We start from the raw sequence: 16731 nt of genomic DNA, 5'->3' as shown, positions 1-16731 counted from the left end.
ATCTTTTCTGTATTTGTGAATGTTTTTATATCTCCTTCATACTTGAAGGATAGCTTTGATGGGTATAATATTCTTGGCTGAAAGTTCCTCTCTTTCAGGGCTTTAAATATTGGGGTCCACTCTCTTCTAGCTTGTAGAGTTTCTGCTGAGAAATCTGATGATAATCTAATAGGCCTTCCTTTATATGTTGTACTCTTCTTTTCCCTGGCTGCCTTGAGAATTTTTTCTTTGTCATTGGTTTGTGTCATCTTTATTATGATGTGCCTTGGAGTGGGTTTGTTGGGGTTAAGAAAACTTGGTGTTCTGTTTGCTTCTTGAATTTGAGGCTTTAGTTCCTTCCACAGGCTTGGGAAGTTCTCGTCTATTATTTGTTTGAGTATATTCTCCATTCCATTTTCTTTCTCTTCTCCCTCTGATATACCTATTATTCTTATGTTATTCTTTCTGATGGAGTCAGACAATTCCTGTAGGGCTTTCTCGTTTTTTATTATTTTTGAGTCTCTTTCTTCTTCTCTCTGTTGTGCCTCAAGTTGTTTGTCTTCTATTTCACTAATCCTATCTTCAATCTGGGCTGTTCTGTTGGCTAAGCTTGTTACCTCGTTTTTCAGCTCGTGAATTGAGTTTTTCATTTCTGTTTGATTTGTTTTTATAGTTTCAATTTCCTTGGTAATATATTCTTTGTGTTCATTGAGTTGTTTTCTGATCTCCCTATATTGCCTTTCTGTGTTTTCTTGTATATCTCTGAGTATTTTTAAGATTTCTATTTTAAATTCTCTGTCATTTAGCTCCAAGGCTTCCAATATGTTAAGTCTTTTCTCCATAGATTTTTCCACATCTATTTGTGTTACCTCTCTTTCTTTTGTATCCATAATATTCGATTTCCTCTTTCTTATCGGCATCTGAGGGTGGTCTTATTGATAGCACTAATTAGAATTAATAAAGAGTAAAAAGTAAAAAAAAAAAAAAAAAAGGTAAAACACCGCACAAAAAAAACCAGTAATAATTTATTATTTCCCCCTTTTTTTCTCTCTTCTCTTTCCCTCCTCTCCCCTCCTCAGGGAAATATCGTGCCTATAATGGAGGGCCTGATTTGGGGTGAAGAGTTCAAGGGGCAAAAAAAAGGGAGTAGGGACCTACTAAATGCAAAAAAAAAAAAAAGGAAGAAAATCTTAGACAAGCATAAGATGATTTGCTTGTATGTGATGGTCAACTAAGAGATATGATGAGAGGGATAAGAGGGAACCAGAAAAAAGGACCAAAAAAGAATAATAAAGAAGAAAAAATAAAAATAATAAGTAAAAAACTGTTGTATTAAGTGGAGCGAAGACTAAATACAATGGAGACCTTGGGTTGGGAGGACCCAAAATGCCACAAAAATAAACAAACAAGAGAAAAAAAAAAAACAAAAGCAAAAAAGAGAAATAAAGCCAAAAAAAAGCCTTGAGTCCCAAATTAACTAATTTGTTCGTGATTGAGGATTATATGGGAGGAAAGTAAAATGAGAAAAGAAAAAACGAATAGAAAGGAAAAAATAAGAAAAAGAGAAAAATGAAGGAAGAAATAAGGAAGAGAAAAAAACAAAATAAAGCAAGACAAAAAAAAAAAGAGGAGAGAGTGAGAGTTAAGTGTTTTGGAGTATAACCTTAAAGGAGGGTGAGGATGAAGAAGAAAAATAAAATGCAACACTCATGCGTAGTGTAGTTCAAGAAAGGGGAAGCATAAGATGGGCAGAGAATTGAAGGACCGAGGTGGAGGAAATAAAGGCAAAAAGATAGAAGAAACAAACAACAACAACAACAAAAATAGTGGATCAAGTTGTAAAGTCTGTGGGTTTTTCTCGATTTTGAGAGGTTAACTTCTTCCTTTTTCTTTTCTCTCCCTCTTCCTGGTCGGTGACTCTGTACCCCAGGCTCTGCCCCTGTGTCACTCTTAGGTAGGGATTTGCAGTTGATGGGATTCTATGGCAATGTCATATAATTGGCTTTAGTCTTGCTGGAAGTAAAGGCTTGTTGGCGTTTGCAGGGTCCAACGATGGGAGAGTTTGCTTTCCTGGATTCTCTCTCCTAGTCCCCCCTTTCTGAATTAGCAGCCTGGTGATCCAGCTATAAGGCTGCAACTGCTTCTGCCTGGGGAGTAAGAGGCTCAAAAAGCTGGGAAATCCCCACTCTATCCCCACTCAGTGCAAGGCTTTGGGAAAGGCTCTGAGAGTCAGGGCCTCCAGTGTAATCAGGCGGGGGTGGGAGTCAATTGTTGTCAAGGTGACTGTTCAGCGCCTATCATTTAGTTGGACCTCTCAACCCAGGCTTTCCACACTTTGTAGCCTGTTTTTGCAGGGAAGAAGAGGCACTAGTCTCTGCTTACGACTAGTGTAGTATAGACCTTATTATCTGCCAAGTCCTTCTTGTTAGCGTTTATCCCTAAATATGGAGGCTCTATTAATCAGAAGTTGCCCCCGCCCCTTTAGCGAGAGGCACTAAAAAATATCACGCCTCTTGTCTTGGGTCGCTGAACTGAGAGAGATCTTATCAATTAGAACCGAGGGTGCGCAGATTTCATGGGTTAAGCTAATTTCAGTGATTGGGTCGCAGCTGTGCTTCCGAAGGTATTTTAGGCTGCCTGCGCTCGCCCCTCCCCCAATGCTTGATGGTTAGCTTGAATGGCTGGGTGAGGTGCCCCGCCCACGGAGAGAATCTCCCAAGCCTCTCCTGCTCGCCCCGCCGCTGGCGGCTGGACCGCACCAGGCGCAGGATAATGGAGCCCCCTGGGTGTGCGGGCCAGCAGGGCGCCCTGGGCGCGTGGAATGCCCAAGGCACGCGCGCAAATGGGGCGCTCCGGGCACCGGTGGCCGGCGACCCCCACTCGCAGTGTGCGGGCCGCTGGGAATGTCAGTGGTGCTCAACCGGACCGGGCGCGCGGGGGCTCGCGGTGGCTCACGGCGGCGGTTCGCGGCGGCCGCTTACGGGGGCTCGCGGCGGCGGCTCGCCTCGTCCGCTCGCAGCGGCTCGCGGTTCCCAAGTATATGGGCTGACTCACCGCAGGCGCACTTCCTTGCGGTTTGAAAGAACGTCCCTGTGGTAGATTCCTCCACACCCTCGTCTCTCAGATTCAAGTGATAACAGTCCTTTCGCTATCAGTTTGTGTGGAACTCCGGAATGCTCCGAGGATAAATTTTTCTGTTTCTAGTTGATAAATTTGTTGTGATTTAGGGGAGAGCTGTCGGACGCGCTGCTCACGGCGCCATTTCCGTGACGTCACCCAAATAATACTCTTTTCACTATTTCGTGGGGGAAAAGTCAGTTGTTAGTGTTAACATGAAATGGGCATATTATTATTTTTAAATGAATTAATGAATATTTAAAAATTTTCATTTTCAATTTCTAATATGATGTTTATACTTAACCAATTCATAAACAAAAAAATTATTGTCATTCTCAATAATTTTTAAGACTATAAATGGGACCTAAAACAAAAAGTTTGAGAACTATGGCCCTTGGCATAGCAGCAGTTGTTCTAAGCTTATGAAAATATGCTGTTGACACATTTACCCTATTTCCATGTCAGTGTAAGAAACTTAAAATACTTTTTCTATTTACCCCCTCTGAAATTATAGTTGACTCTTAAAAACTGTAAGGGGTTAGGATGCCACCCCCAACCCCAATCTAAAGTCCACCTACTCTTAAGCTGGTCCTCGGCCTACTGGGATTCACAACAACCAGGGAAAGTACTGTTCCATCAGCAGTTGGTTGAAACTGTGAATGCATAATCCACAGAGACACTCTGTGCAGTTCAAACCCATGTCGTTTGAGAGTCAACTGTATATGTTATTTTATGGTAATTTTTAATTCTGTAATTTCACTATGTATTTATATGTAGACTTGTTTTTATTTATTTTGCCTGTGAGCTGAGTCTTTTGAATTTATGGATTTTTATAAGTTCTGGAAAATTCTCAGCCATTGTCTTCTGTTCATTTTATCTCTCCTATCCATTGGTATTTCACATAAATTTATTTTAGGCTTTCTCATTTTCCCTGTTTCTCTGATTCTACTTTATAAATAATTTTGTTTCATTTAGAATGGTCACTTTTGTCTTCTAGTTCACTAATTCTCTTTAGCTTTGTCTAAATTGCTGTTAAATACATTCTTTCATTTATTTCACGTATTATACTTATGATTTTTCGAGTTTCCAAGTGGCTCTTTTCACATACACACTATCATTTTATGTAGTTTTCATTTTTCTGTCAACATTTCATTTGGTATAGTAAACATAGTAGTTTTGGTCTGTGCCTTGTAATTCCATATGTAGGTCCTAAAAGGACTGTTTCTGTTTGTTTTCTCTAATTGTGTTTTTTCCCTTGATATGTGTGGGGTTTAAGATTGTCTGTTGGGTATTATACTTAAAATTTTATTTGTAACAATACTTAGAGGCCTAGAATGATATTATCTTCCTCTAGAGAAGATTTCTCTTTGCTTTCTGCTGGTGTCTAAGGTCATGAGAAGTTCAGGACTACATAATGCAGTTTTCAAAATTGAGGTTTTCAGAGGTGACCTATTGACATGAAAGAGGGTAATATATTTTGCAAATGAATTTATTTTGGACTCACTTTTAGAATATATTTCAGGAGTCCTCATCTAAAATAGATGTTGGTTTACCCGTTTGGGCTCCAGATTCTGACTTCTGTTTTCCCAGGCAGGACGCTGCCAGCGCGGGGCTCAGCCACTTCTTCCAGAGCCACCAAGGCCTCCAGGCCAAAAGCAGCTCTCAGTGTGTACCTGCCTGAGCTCCACGCTGGCCATCCCTCACTATCTTGCTAGGTCTTGGATGGTCTTAAAGAAGTGTCTTTTATATTGTTTGCAACTCTTTTAGTTATGTTCCTTGGAAAGGTTGGTTGGAATTTTTTAGATTAACATTTCAAATGAGACATTCTCATGCCAGTACTTTTTAACAATAATAAATTTGAATATTCTCTTAACTTTGGTTTTGCATTTTCAAGCTAGAGGAAATGACTTATAACTGCAGCTTCTTTCCTGAACCTGTTCTAATTGGAATCATAGACCCATAACTCAAAGTTTATATAAGCCCCATTTTTTTCTCCTTATTCTGAAGGTCATCATAGCCTCAGGACATACGATCCAAACATATCTCTCCCAGTTGCCAATGAAGGCACATAACCCCATTAAGATGTTCATGCTTCCTTATCTCTTTCACTTGCTCATTTTGCCATCACTCCCTTTCATTTTCAGCTTGGAATCCATATTACTAGTGCCCATAATTATTTCTCATCTTTGAACTTTCAATACCTCACTTGCCACAATCTCCAACCCTCAGTCAAGCTGGCGAATGTCTTTCTTCAGTCCTGCTTTGGTGCTCCTGAGCAGTACTAGAAAATGCATAAGCTTGCAGTGGGATAATCAAAACCTATCATTTCTAAGTTCCAGCTGTGGAACAACAGGAGATCCTTTTGATTCTTGCTCAAAATATTCTGTTTCTCAAAATTAAGTCCTTCTCCTGAAGTCTGTTAACCTTACTTCTAAGTATCCCATTTCTCAATTAACCGTTAATGCTGTAGAGAAATGTAAGAAAATCTTGAGAGAACTTTAATTGCAGTTCTCTTTTGTCAAGTCATCTGTTGCTCTTCGGTATCTTAATGGTTTTTTACTGTCTGATAGAAAGACCTGTCCCTGCCCTTTCAAAGACTACCTATCCAACTGTAGTATTCTTAAATTATTGACTTCTCTCTTCCCTGGGTTCTCTCTTCTATTCACAATCACTCCATCTCCACCTAAAAAATAAAACAAGATTGAAAGGACTTTGTTGAATGCATGTCAACAAATGTTCAATTTACCACAACTGTTACATACTGACAAAAATTTCTCATGACACTTAAAAGAATTTATAAGGTAACATGATTTTCATTATTTTCTTTGCTTCCAAAGCAAATTCTGGTCAGAACAGGAAGAAGGCCTCTAGTGCTATATACTTAACAATAACTTCATGGGAAACTTCTCGTATTTGGTACTACATGCAAACTTCCAACATCATCTCCATTTGCTCTCTATAACCTCTGACTTCTAGGGCTCATTTCATGTCATTGGGGGGAGGGGATTCTTTCCACCCTTCTTGAGTTCTTGTGGCTGGGCTACTGATAACTTTTGGCAGAATAACAGGATAAAAATCCCAACTTTTCTTATAGGTACACAGGGAAAGTAAAAAAATAATTCTCTGTGGGACAAGGGAGCAGGCCGTTCAGATTATCTTTTAAATAAATAAACCATCCGTTTGTGGGGGGGGGATTTGATAAAACAAAATATAACATGCATTTGGGGGTACATAGGAAGGAATTTAAGAAGAATGTGGGTTTAGGGAGGTAAATTAACAAAATTAACAAGGGTTTGTTTATATAGGCTTCTCAGTTCTGGATTTTCAATATCCAGGATGAAGCTGTCTCTTCCTTAGTCCAGTTGCTCCTTAGCCTTTCAATAGCAGGGAGGGCACCTTTCCCATGGAGATTTATTTTCTGCAAGACAGAGGAGAGTCAGAGAGCTCCTTCCACTCCTGCTACTTCTCAGGTGATTTCAATTAGAAATAATGAACATGCCATGTGTGACAGTCTGGGGTGTTTGGTCCTGGGCCCAACAATGTGTGAGTGGGGTTCACCGTGCAGCAGTATTTAAGGGGAAACTGGAAAGATTTTCTAGGACAGCATCTTTCTCCCTTAAGGCCTCAAGGATACAAAGTTACCATTTTGTTATTTATCCCTTTGATTTGGTATTATGATCTCCTATTTTAGTACCACTAATTCCTCCTCTAAGACAATGTTTTTCAGTCTTAGATGCTTCAGTGAAATCACATGTGGAACTTAATAAATATATTGATACTTATATACAGGTGTCTATCTCATGAGGTGTCTGACTTATTTGGTCAAAAGTGGAGGGCAACTATTACAATTTTATAAAAGTTCTCTTGGTCATTTTAATGTCCAACCAGTGGGTCATTTTAGTGTCTAACCAGTGGAGAACCATGTCCCTAGCTGAGTGACATATTAATATACTAATACCATAGCATGAATCAGTTTCCTCTTTTACTTTCTTTGTGTGACATACCTGGATGATATGTTAACGTTGGGTCCTGAGCTCTTCTCTTTGAAAGGAGAGGAGAGTAAGCCAGAGGGGAGTTGGTCACAAAATTAAGTCAAATTTTATTATGACCTAATAGTGATAGTGAAACTTGAATGATTTCTGTTACTCTGATGCACAGGAGAAAAGTCTTGGTTTTGGAAGATTCCTTTATTCCTTTTGTTCCCTTCCAGTCCAGAGAGAGCAGGTTGCTTGTTTGGTCATGAGTATACAGACCTATAGCTCTCAAGAAACTTTCAAATAAAGAGAGCACGTTATCTATGGTAACTGAGAAACATAACTTTATGTTGCCTGTTTTAGAATTATTTCTTGACATTAACATTTTTATGCATCCCCATATTAAATTTTATACTTGGCTATAATGCTACCAGGCAGGAATCAAGGTAAATGTCATATCCCAAATCTACAGAGAGTCAGAGCCAAACCATGGGTTATCAAATCATTCTTTTTATGTGTTGTTACTCATAGTGTGTGATTCATGAACCCTGCTTTTCAGGCACCAACTGAAAGATGCTGGTGCACGGAGGGCAGAGGAGTACGTTTCCAAGCTGGTGTGGTTGAACCGTGTGGGTTTTTCTCTAGAACAGCCTTCGCATTTCTTTGCTCACAGTTAGAGGTCTGCTGAAAGTGACTTCGTGTAGATGAAAACAGCTTGCTTAATCATTCCTGAAACACGGGAAAAATTAAAATACATTTTTTTCTTTGTTGAGCAATAAAAACAATGCCAGATTGTTAATGCCTCTTTTGTACCTTTCACTTGAAAGACCTCAAAAGAACATCAAGGAGAATAAAGGCAAAATCTATTCCCCAATGGCATCATTATACATGGTGAGGCCTCTAAAACTAAAACTCTAAAGACATTCGGGAAGAGTAGAGGAATAAATGACAGCAAACTGAAGAGTTTTGTCTCTGGAGCTTTGTTCAACCTGCTTTGTTCAAATCCATCAAAATTGGATGATGAAAAGCAAAGATCTCATTTGTTTCAACATTAAAGTAGTAAATTAGTCAGCGGTGAGTTAATTGTCCTGTAAAGCCGTTAACATGCCAGGAGTATCCCATCTCCAATATTTTAAATTGTATTCTTATGGCTGAAATGAAAGGAACCATTAGAGGCGTGTAAAACAATGTATTTAATAATTTAAACTGGTTCGATTCAAATATGATTTTTGTTCTGAAATATTTATAGATGCTCCTGTTTTGATTTAAGATGAGCAAGTTTCATTTCAGATGTCAGGACATCAAATAGAAACTCCCTGCAATTCGGGGCTAAAGTAAGGAGATGGATTAGTGTGTCCAGTGTTGTGTTTCATTCCTGGCTGTTCCTGTTTGCTGCCAGGGTATAGAATTAGCAGGTTTGGTTACATTTTACTTGGAAGTTTTTGGTGACCTTTTCTAATCCTGACTGTTTCATAATTTAATGTCTTGACCTTCGTTTTCTGTAGAGCCACCTCAGTGATAAATGCAGAGATTTAATAACTAGAACTAGTTGACAGGTGACCTTTCGTACATGGCCATTTCTCTTTGCTGGGGAAACCACATTGTTTTGCAAGTTTTAATTTACAAGTTTTAATGATCTATTCTATTGTCTATAAGCTTATTCATGAAATAAAAAGTAAAGGTTAAATATTTCATTCTTCTTATTGATTAAAATGTAAAGTGCTTGGCAGTTGTCCCAATATATCATTCAAAAAGGATAGGGCAGTTTGTCAGTTTCTTCTCCATAGGAAAGAGGAGAGGAATTTTCCAGAGTGGTTGGTGGATAGGATAGTAAGCTATCTCATCAGCTGAATGACGGTAGCTGTGTGTGTGTGTGTGTGTGTGTGTGTGTGTGTGTGTTTGCATGTGCGCATTTGTGTGTGTAAATTCAGAGCAGAGAAACAGAAGAGTTTGTTAACCATATCTGTTCTAAAATTTGAAGTGTCTATGACTCAACAGAAGGTAAAACTTGCCAATCAAAGTAAATGATCTGTTAGTTTAGATCATTTTCCTTTCCTTTTTTTTTTAATAGGCAAGGATCAATCGGGCATGTCATGACAAAATTAGTTTCTAGGTCTACATAATAATAGTTGAGCACAGAAAGGTACAGCTGACTATTAGAATGCAGCAAACCTTTCCAGAGCAGTAGAAATAGACACACCCTTCGCAGGCTCGTCCTCATGGCATCAGAGAATATGGGGCTTTCCTGATTCTCTGGTGCTCACATTCTTCAGCATTTTTGCAAAGAGTTCATTTTGTGCCAAATACTTATGTCTGTAATAAAATTAAAATGAAAATCAGCATGGCTGTACCATGACCTGCAGTGTGAGCACAGTAGCCCATCAGGCAGCGCCCCGAGTTTTCATGGGTACAGATGAGAGGACATTTCATGAGTTACAGAATGGCTTGGCTGTCTTGAACTAACTGGTTCCCTAGGACATGTAAACAGCCACTGTGCGTTTCACAAGTGAATTTATTTCGAGGAGGTTTCAGTCAAGCAGGAAGGAGGTATTTCCATTAGATACAGAGACCAGCTCATTAAAACAATATCAGCATGGCCTTTTTTTTTTCCAGACATGTCTGTAACTATTTAATACTTCAGAAAGAAACACAACTCACTGCTATTGTGAAAAAAGTTTGAAAAGCAAATTGAGTAAGATGTGAAGGACCACTTTAAAGCTAAAAATGAACAAACAAAACTAGTCATGATTAGTTTATCTTAGACTGAAATTACAGCCATATTACAAACTGGAAATATTTAGAAGATATATACACACACACACACACACACACACACACACACACACATAATTTCTTATCCCATGATAATACCATTGTCAGAAAGGACAGGTAAATTCCACTCACATGCAAAGCTTAACAATCCTGAGCAGGCTTTCATGAAATTAAAAAACCTTCTTTTGTTTTGGTGAAATTCTTGGCCACCAGCATGTTTAGAAGCATTAATGTATAAATAATTAATTCAAAAAATTTTAATATAATACTAGGTGAGATTTGAGGTGTTTGCTTATGTGTGCACTAGGAAGAATGCAAAATAATAATAAATATTTCTTTACTATCTCCCTCTTTTTTGTGTGTGACAGAGACAGAGAGAGAGAGAGATGAGAAGTATCAATTCTTCATTTTGGCACCTTAATTGTTCATTGATCGCTTTCTCGTATGTGCCTTGACTGGGGGCTACAGCAGAGCGACTGACTCCTTGGCTCAAGCCAGCAACCTTGGGCTCCAAGCCAGTGACCTTTGGGCTCAAGCCAGCGACTATGACATCATATCTATGATCCCATGCTCAAGCCAGTGACCTCTGGTGAGCCTGCGCTCAAGGCAGATGAGCCCATGCTCAAGCCAGTGACCTCGGGGCCTCAAACGTGGGTCCTCTGCATCCCAGTCCGACACTCTATCCACTGCGCCACTGCCTGGTCAGGCTCTCTTTTTTTAATAGTAATGTGAATGCATGTTCTCAAAGATAACATGCTTCTGTTTTTAACATGAATGATATCTAGTATCTGCTGGGTATCATGTTCATTTCTGTTTCCTCAACTTTATAATGGCAAAAAAAAACCCAACTAACTTTTGAAGAATTTATTGTGAGAATTGAGTGGAATAATGTAAGGAAGTGCTGGGTAGGATGACTGGTTGAATAATAGGTATTCAATTATGTGTATACCATTAAATATAATACACTATACTTATACATCTCTCTCACACTATTTCTTCCCTTCCTCCTTCTCTCACACTTTCCCTGTGCCCTCAACAGAAATCAAGTCTATTTTTTGCTAAGGCAGCAAATGTCAAGATTCATTTTAACAGAGAAAGAACTTGATTTTCAAGGCAGTCTCTTCACCCATTAAAATAGTGAATGAATTGACTCTAGTTGATCATATAGTGAGGTGAAAGCTCACACTGATTAGAATCCTAGAAATTAAAAAATCTTCTTTTGTTTTGGTGAAATTCTTGGCCACCAGCAATTTATTATATTACCCCTCATAGCACTTTGCACAGAATAAGTACCAAGTAAAAAACTACTTGCTTGTTTAATAGATGTCATCAAATTCTTAACTTTCTCCAAGCTGCATGTTTGTAACCAGATCTGCAGGTAAGAGTTAGTATATTTTTGCAGAAGAGGAAAATAGCAAAATCAAATATAGTGATGTTACCATAAAAATATTAGTATTTTAGACTTCAGATAAAAGAATGTATCTGACATTTGTGGGTTTTCTTTGAACAGGGACACAATAGCCAGACAGGGTTGGCTGTACATTTATAGGGATTTCAGTTTACGGACACAGCCCAAGCCCAACCAAAGCTTTTGAGTTGATGATATTTTGAGTGTACAAGAAAAAAAGATGAAGAGGCAAGGTTGTTTGTATGGAAAACAAACAAACAAACAAACAAAAATGGACAAGCAGTAAAAAAGGAGAATTTAGAATAAAGAGAAAACTTGATAGAGTAGAACCAGATAAATACTTCCAAAAGTCTCGGAAAATCCTGGGCCTCAATCTAGAAAGAAACTGCTTACTGAGGTAGAACTGGGCGAGTGGAGGCATATGGAATAAATTTTCAAGCAAGGTCCAAAAATGAAATAATATAAATGAGTTAAAGAAAGAGCAGTGAATTTTTACAAAGAAAATCGAGATCACAACACACAAGGATAAAGGCAGTAAAAGGAGCTGAGATAGCCAGATACCATCCGCTCCTGGGTCAAACCGTCCATTTGTGATTAGGTATTTCTTTATATCATAGCTTACTGTAGTTTGAAGGTACCTTCAAATGTATTCAATATATATGAGTCCCTTCGGCCTTATCAAGCTCTTTGTGTTACCTGAAGCTTCAGTTATGATGAAGAAGGTCTCGCTCTCCTAGCCCTGCACTCCTATCAGACTGGAAGGATGGTTCCTGCAATGAAGTGGTGAACAAAGCAGTCACCACGTGCAGCCTCTCCTGGTGCCTCGGGCAGAAAGGCAGACAGCTCGGTAGGATTGTGACAGAGCAGTAGGGACATGTGGAAGTCTCCTAAGACTCTGGCCATGGTGACAGTATTGCCAAGTGAGTAGTATGACAGAAAGGGACAATTTGATCATTACCATCTACCCCCAAAGACATTGCGTTCATTGCATTCTGCCCAATGACATATTTGTTACTTAAATAAGAGGCTGTTCTTCACATTGTTTACCCTCAGTTTGTTAGCTGCTGACCTCATAATCTGCACAGCTGTGGCGTCCTGATACGTTGTCGTGAAACAGATTGTGATGTCTTAATTGATCACTTTCAGGGGTTACAACTGTCAAGTGAAACCAGTATGCTGATTCTTATTAGTTAAATTAAGACTCGTTATAGCAGAACCAGCTAATTTGCTCTTGGGACTGGGGAATGTAATGCAAATTGCTGCATCTTGTAGATTAGAAAGCATCTAAGGCGTTTCTTTATATATTCCTTATTTATCTTTGATTTTTTAAAAATTTGTGGAATCCATACCCCCCAAAATGTTTGTAAAATTCAGTGAAGCAACTTCTTGCACCATAAAGTAAATTGAATGTAACTTCCCTGCACCATATGCATCTTGGTGAAAAGTTGGCTGTGCCCTATGAAACACAATTTAAAGCGGGCATTGATTTGTATGAGTCTGAGTAAGTTGGGAGGACACAGCTAAGTGTAGTGGATGCTGAACCCTGCTGTAGATCACCTGGCAGAAAGAATAGGTTGTTCGTCTTTATCATCCCAAATAACAGTAGTTAGTGTCTTAGGTGCTTCCCAAAGGGCTTAGATCAATGCCTGCTCCCAAGAGACACCTTCTTGTGCCTCCTTTTGCCCCAACTTCACTATGGCACCAACCTTCAGAACTCCATTTTCAAGTGCCCTAACATACTCATCCAGCTGAGTGGACCTTGTCTAACCTGGTGCCCAGACCACCTGCTGCCCACCTTAGTTCAGAAATCTTACTGTAGCAGGAGTGATGGACAGTCCCTTTGATAGCAGTTTTAAGGTTCCTCTTTAGTGGACCTTTGTGAGCTCTACTAGTCAAGATTTTTTCAAAATTCTTAAATTTTACATCTCAAATAAATAGATGCCTTTGTCTACTGAGCATATTTTATAGGTGTACAATGAAATATAAATAAAAGATATTAAATTAATATATAACTATTAGCATCCAAAATACAATGGGAAGCGTAGGTATGTTCATCAAAGCAGTTTCTTTTGTAGTAGAAAAAAATCAGATAATAACTAACTGTGCTCAGCAGTAGGCAAACGGGTAAATTATGATATATCCATCCATGTAATGGAATACTGTGTAGGCATTAAAAATATCTCTAAGGACTATTTATTGACATGGAAAAATTTAATGATGTGAAATCAAATGAAAAACCAAGATTGCTAAATTATATCAATGGTATTTCTCAACCTGTCTAAAATGAGATATCTAGAAGGAAGAAACTACAACAAAATATTGTAGCTAATTTTTCAGTGGTAGAAATATGAAGATCTTTTATTCTTTTATCTATTTTTTTATTTTTTTAACTTTTCCATAGCAAGTCCATATTACTGTAATAATTAGGAAAATAATTTAAAGCAGTTTGAGTAGTTTTGTTTTGATATTTGCTGTAGGAGTCTGTGTTGAAGACAACTCCCGTCTCACAGATCTGGAACGAGCTGCTCTCTTCCCACCTGGTCCTGCCCTCCTGAAGCCTTCTCTTTCTGAGTTAAAGGCACCTCCAGTCTTCCAGTTTCTCGGGCTAAAAATTGGGGAAGTTATCCTTGACTTGTCTTTTTCTCATATCCTACATGTCATCTCTGGTCAAAAAAAGGTAGAGTAGGCTCTGCTTTCAGAATATATATAGAATGTGACCAGCTTCTTGCCACTTCCTGCTACCTGACCTGTTCAAGCCACCGTCTTATCTTGTCTCAGTTGCGGCAGTAGCCTGCTTTCTTGGTTTCTGTCTTTGCTTTCTTTGTGTCAGTTTTGCATTCAGCAGCCAGAGTTGTTAAAATACAACTCAGATCAGTCACTTCTCTCTCTGCTCAGAGTCCAGTGGCTCCTGAGTTAAAGACCCTATGTGATGCCTGCCCTGTCATCTCTCTGGCCCCAGTACCTGCTCCTCTTCTCAGTGTTCTGTGCTCTCCCAAGTGTTTCTTTCCTGCCTTGGGGGGTTGGCAGTGACTTTTGCTTTTGCTTTGCCGGAATACACTTTCCCCCAACATCCCCAAGCCAACCCTCTTAATTCAGGTATTCAAATATCATTTTTCCCCTGTGGCCTTTACTGCTCACTCTATCAACACACACACACTCTAACCTTCTTTCTTGCTTTCATTTTCTCTACTTAGTACCTATCTCCATTTAACACATGATATACTGTGTGGATTTGTTTATTGCGCCCCCCCCCCCCCCCCCCCCCCGTTAGATGTAAGCTCTATGAGGGCAGGGATATTTGTTTCAAATTTTTACAGCGGGATTCCCAACCCCTAGAGCAGGCCTGGCACTTAGTAGTTGCTCAATAACTAGGCTGGGCCTTGACCATTGAAGAGGTGATCTGTGACAGTCATGTGATAATTATCCTGCTAACTTCTCTGAGGCACTTTGCCTATCAATTTACATATTGAAATAGAACCTGTTGGTATCTTGATATGTTTCTACTAGATTGATTTTTTTCTTCTCATCTAAATTAATAATTCCAGATGAATTAGAATTGGAAAAGTCCTTTTCTTCCCTAATATTAAATTGTGTTCAGACTCCTAATAAATTATTTTAACTTAATTACTTTCATTTTGTAACTTAACCACTATGTATTGGGCTCCTATATTATTCCACGGACCTCTGAGGAGTTAGGATTAAATTGAAGAAGACAACCTTTGACTCTACTTTTATAGTGTTTACTGTCTGGTGGACAGACATAATTAAACAATAATTAAAGTACAACACTAGGGCCTAGTGTGAGAGGAGCCACTGACTAATAGGCACAATAAAAATCCAGGATCAACTGTCAGACACAGAACACAGAATCTCATAAAAAGGAGATGAGAAAGATGTGTATCAACAAAACACATTGCTCTTTTATCACTGCTTTAAAAGTTAGGGTGCCTTTTCTTTATGTGGGAGGTTAATCGGCAAAAGGGATTTACTTAGCTCTGGAGAAAAGAATCAGGAAGTAATGAGAAGGGCAGTGGGTTTAGAGTAAGGAGATCTAGATTAGAATCTACCACTGCAACTTGAATTTATGTGTAAATCCTTAAAGCCAGTGCTTAATCTCTCTGAGTCTCTATTACCTCATTGGTTAGGGTGGTGCTTAGAGTACCTGTAGAGATTGTCTCTGTACATACTTTCTCTGAGTTCATAAAAGAAACCCTTCCATACCCATCTAGAATAAACATAAACACAAAGGTCAGCCAACACTGGGATGCAGAGGAAAATTTTAAGGGTCTTTGTAATATTTTTGATAGCCTGGGACTTGTTTTAAGTAGTTCTGGGTTCTGAAAATCTTTTTCAGAATCCTGTCATTTGCCGAATTTTTCATATTGTCCTCAGCTGCTACATAACTATTTATACATATAAGTAAAATGTAGAATTGATGCCTGGATATATTCCTTTTGCCTTCTTTTTAGCCATTAGACTTATTAAAGAGATAAAATTTTTCTGTGTTTGCTTATTTCATTTGAAATTACAGTTTTGAATGAAAAGTCATCATTTAGAGTGGCAAGCAAATGACAGTTTTTCATTTAACTTTAAACCAACAGAAGGGAAGAGAAATTAAAATTATTTCTTAACAATCTGTATTCACTTTGTAAACTGCCACTAGCTTGATAAACTGCCACTAGCTTGATAACCTGTTACAATCATTATAGGACTGGTATATCTATTTCAGAGGTATTCCTACATTCGGCACTTATACACAATATCTGAATATTATGTTTCTCCAGAGAAATTTGTGTAGCTAGGTGGACCTCAGTAATTTATGTTTCTTCCCCCATCTTGTTTCTCCTTCTGTTTTTCAGCCTTTGCAACTGGACTGTGAGCTCTGTGCCATAGTGTCAAACTCAGGTCAGATGGTCGGCCAGAAGGTGGGGAATGAGATAGATCAGTCCTCCTGCATTTGGAGAATGAACAACGCCCCTACCAAAGGCTACGAAGAAGATGTTGGTCACATAACAATGATTCGAGTTGTGTCCCACACCAGTGTTCCTCTTTTGCTAAAAAACCCTGATTATTTTTTCAAGGAGGCAAACACTACTATTTATGTTATTTGGGGCCCTTTTCGCAATATGAGGAAAGATGGCCATGGCATCGTTTACAACATGTTGAAAAAGACTGTTGACATCTATCCAAGTGCCCAAATTTACATCACTACAGAGAAGCGCATGAGCTACTGTGATGGAGTTTTTAAGAAGGAAACTGGGAAAGACAGGTGAGTCCTCTAAAACCAGCCGTCTTGTCCTTTATGCTAAATCTTTGCTGAGTCCTTTTGTCAGCTATCAAATGAACAGAGTTATTTTTCAAACTGATTGTTATGTGTATTTAACTCCTATGATTACTTGATGAGCCAGCAACTAGGTCGCATTAATTCCACCTACACTACCTCCTGCTCTCTCTATTTTGATTGGCTTCAGGCTCCAAAAA

The 16731-nt window shown here is 38.8% G+C and overlaps 1 protein-coding gene across 2 annotated transcripts in view; it reads left to right on the top strand.

Annotated features, from left to right (window-relative positions):
- The window catches only part of ST6GALNAC3 (ST6 N-acetylgalactosaminide alpha-2,6-sialyltransferase 3), a 617424-nt gene that overhangs the window by 349392 nt on the left and 251301 nt on the right, over nt 1-16731 (top strand). For both annotated transcript variants that reach the window (XM_066268873.1, XM_066268872.1), the window contains exon 3: nt 16110-16519. In XM_066268873.1, the coding sequence (XP_066124970.1) occupies nt 16110-16519 (410 nt within the window). The remainder of the gene's footprint in view (nt 1-16109; nt 16520-16731) is intronic.

This window comes from Saccopteryx bilineata, chromosome 3, assembly GCF_036850765.1.
Source record: "Saccopteryx bilineata isolate mSacBil1 chromosome 3, mSacBil1_pri_phased_curated, whole genome shotgun sequence".
In the NCBI taxonomy this organism is placed as follows: Eukaryota; Metazoa; Chordata; class Mammalia; order Chiroptera; family Emballonuridae; genus Saccopteryx; species Saccopteryx bilineata.
This window is presented reverse-complemented; position numbering and strand designations above follow the sequence as displayed.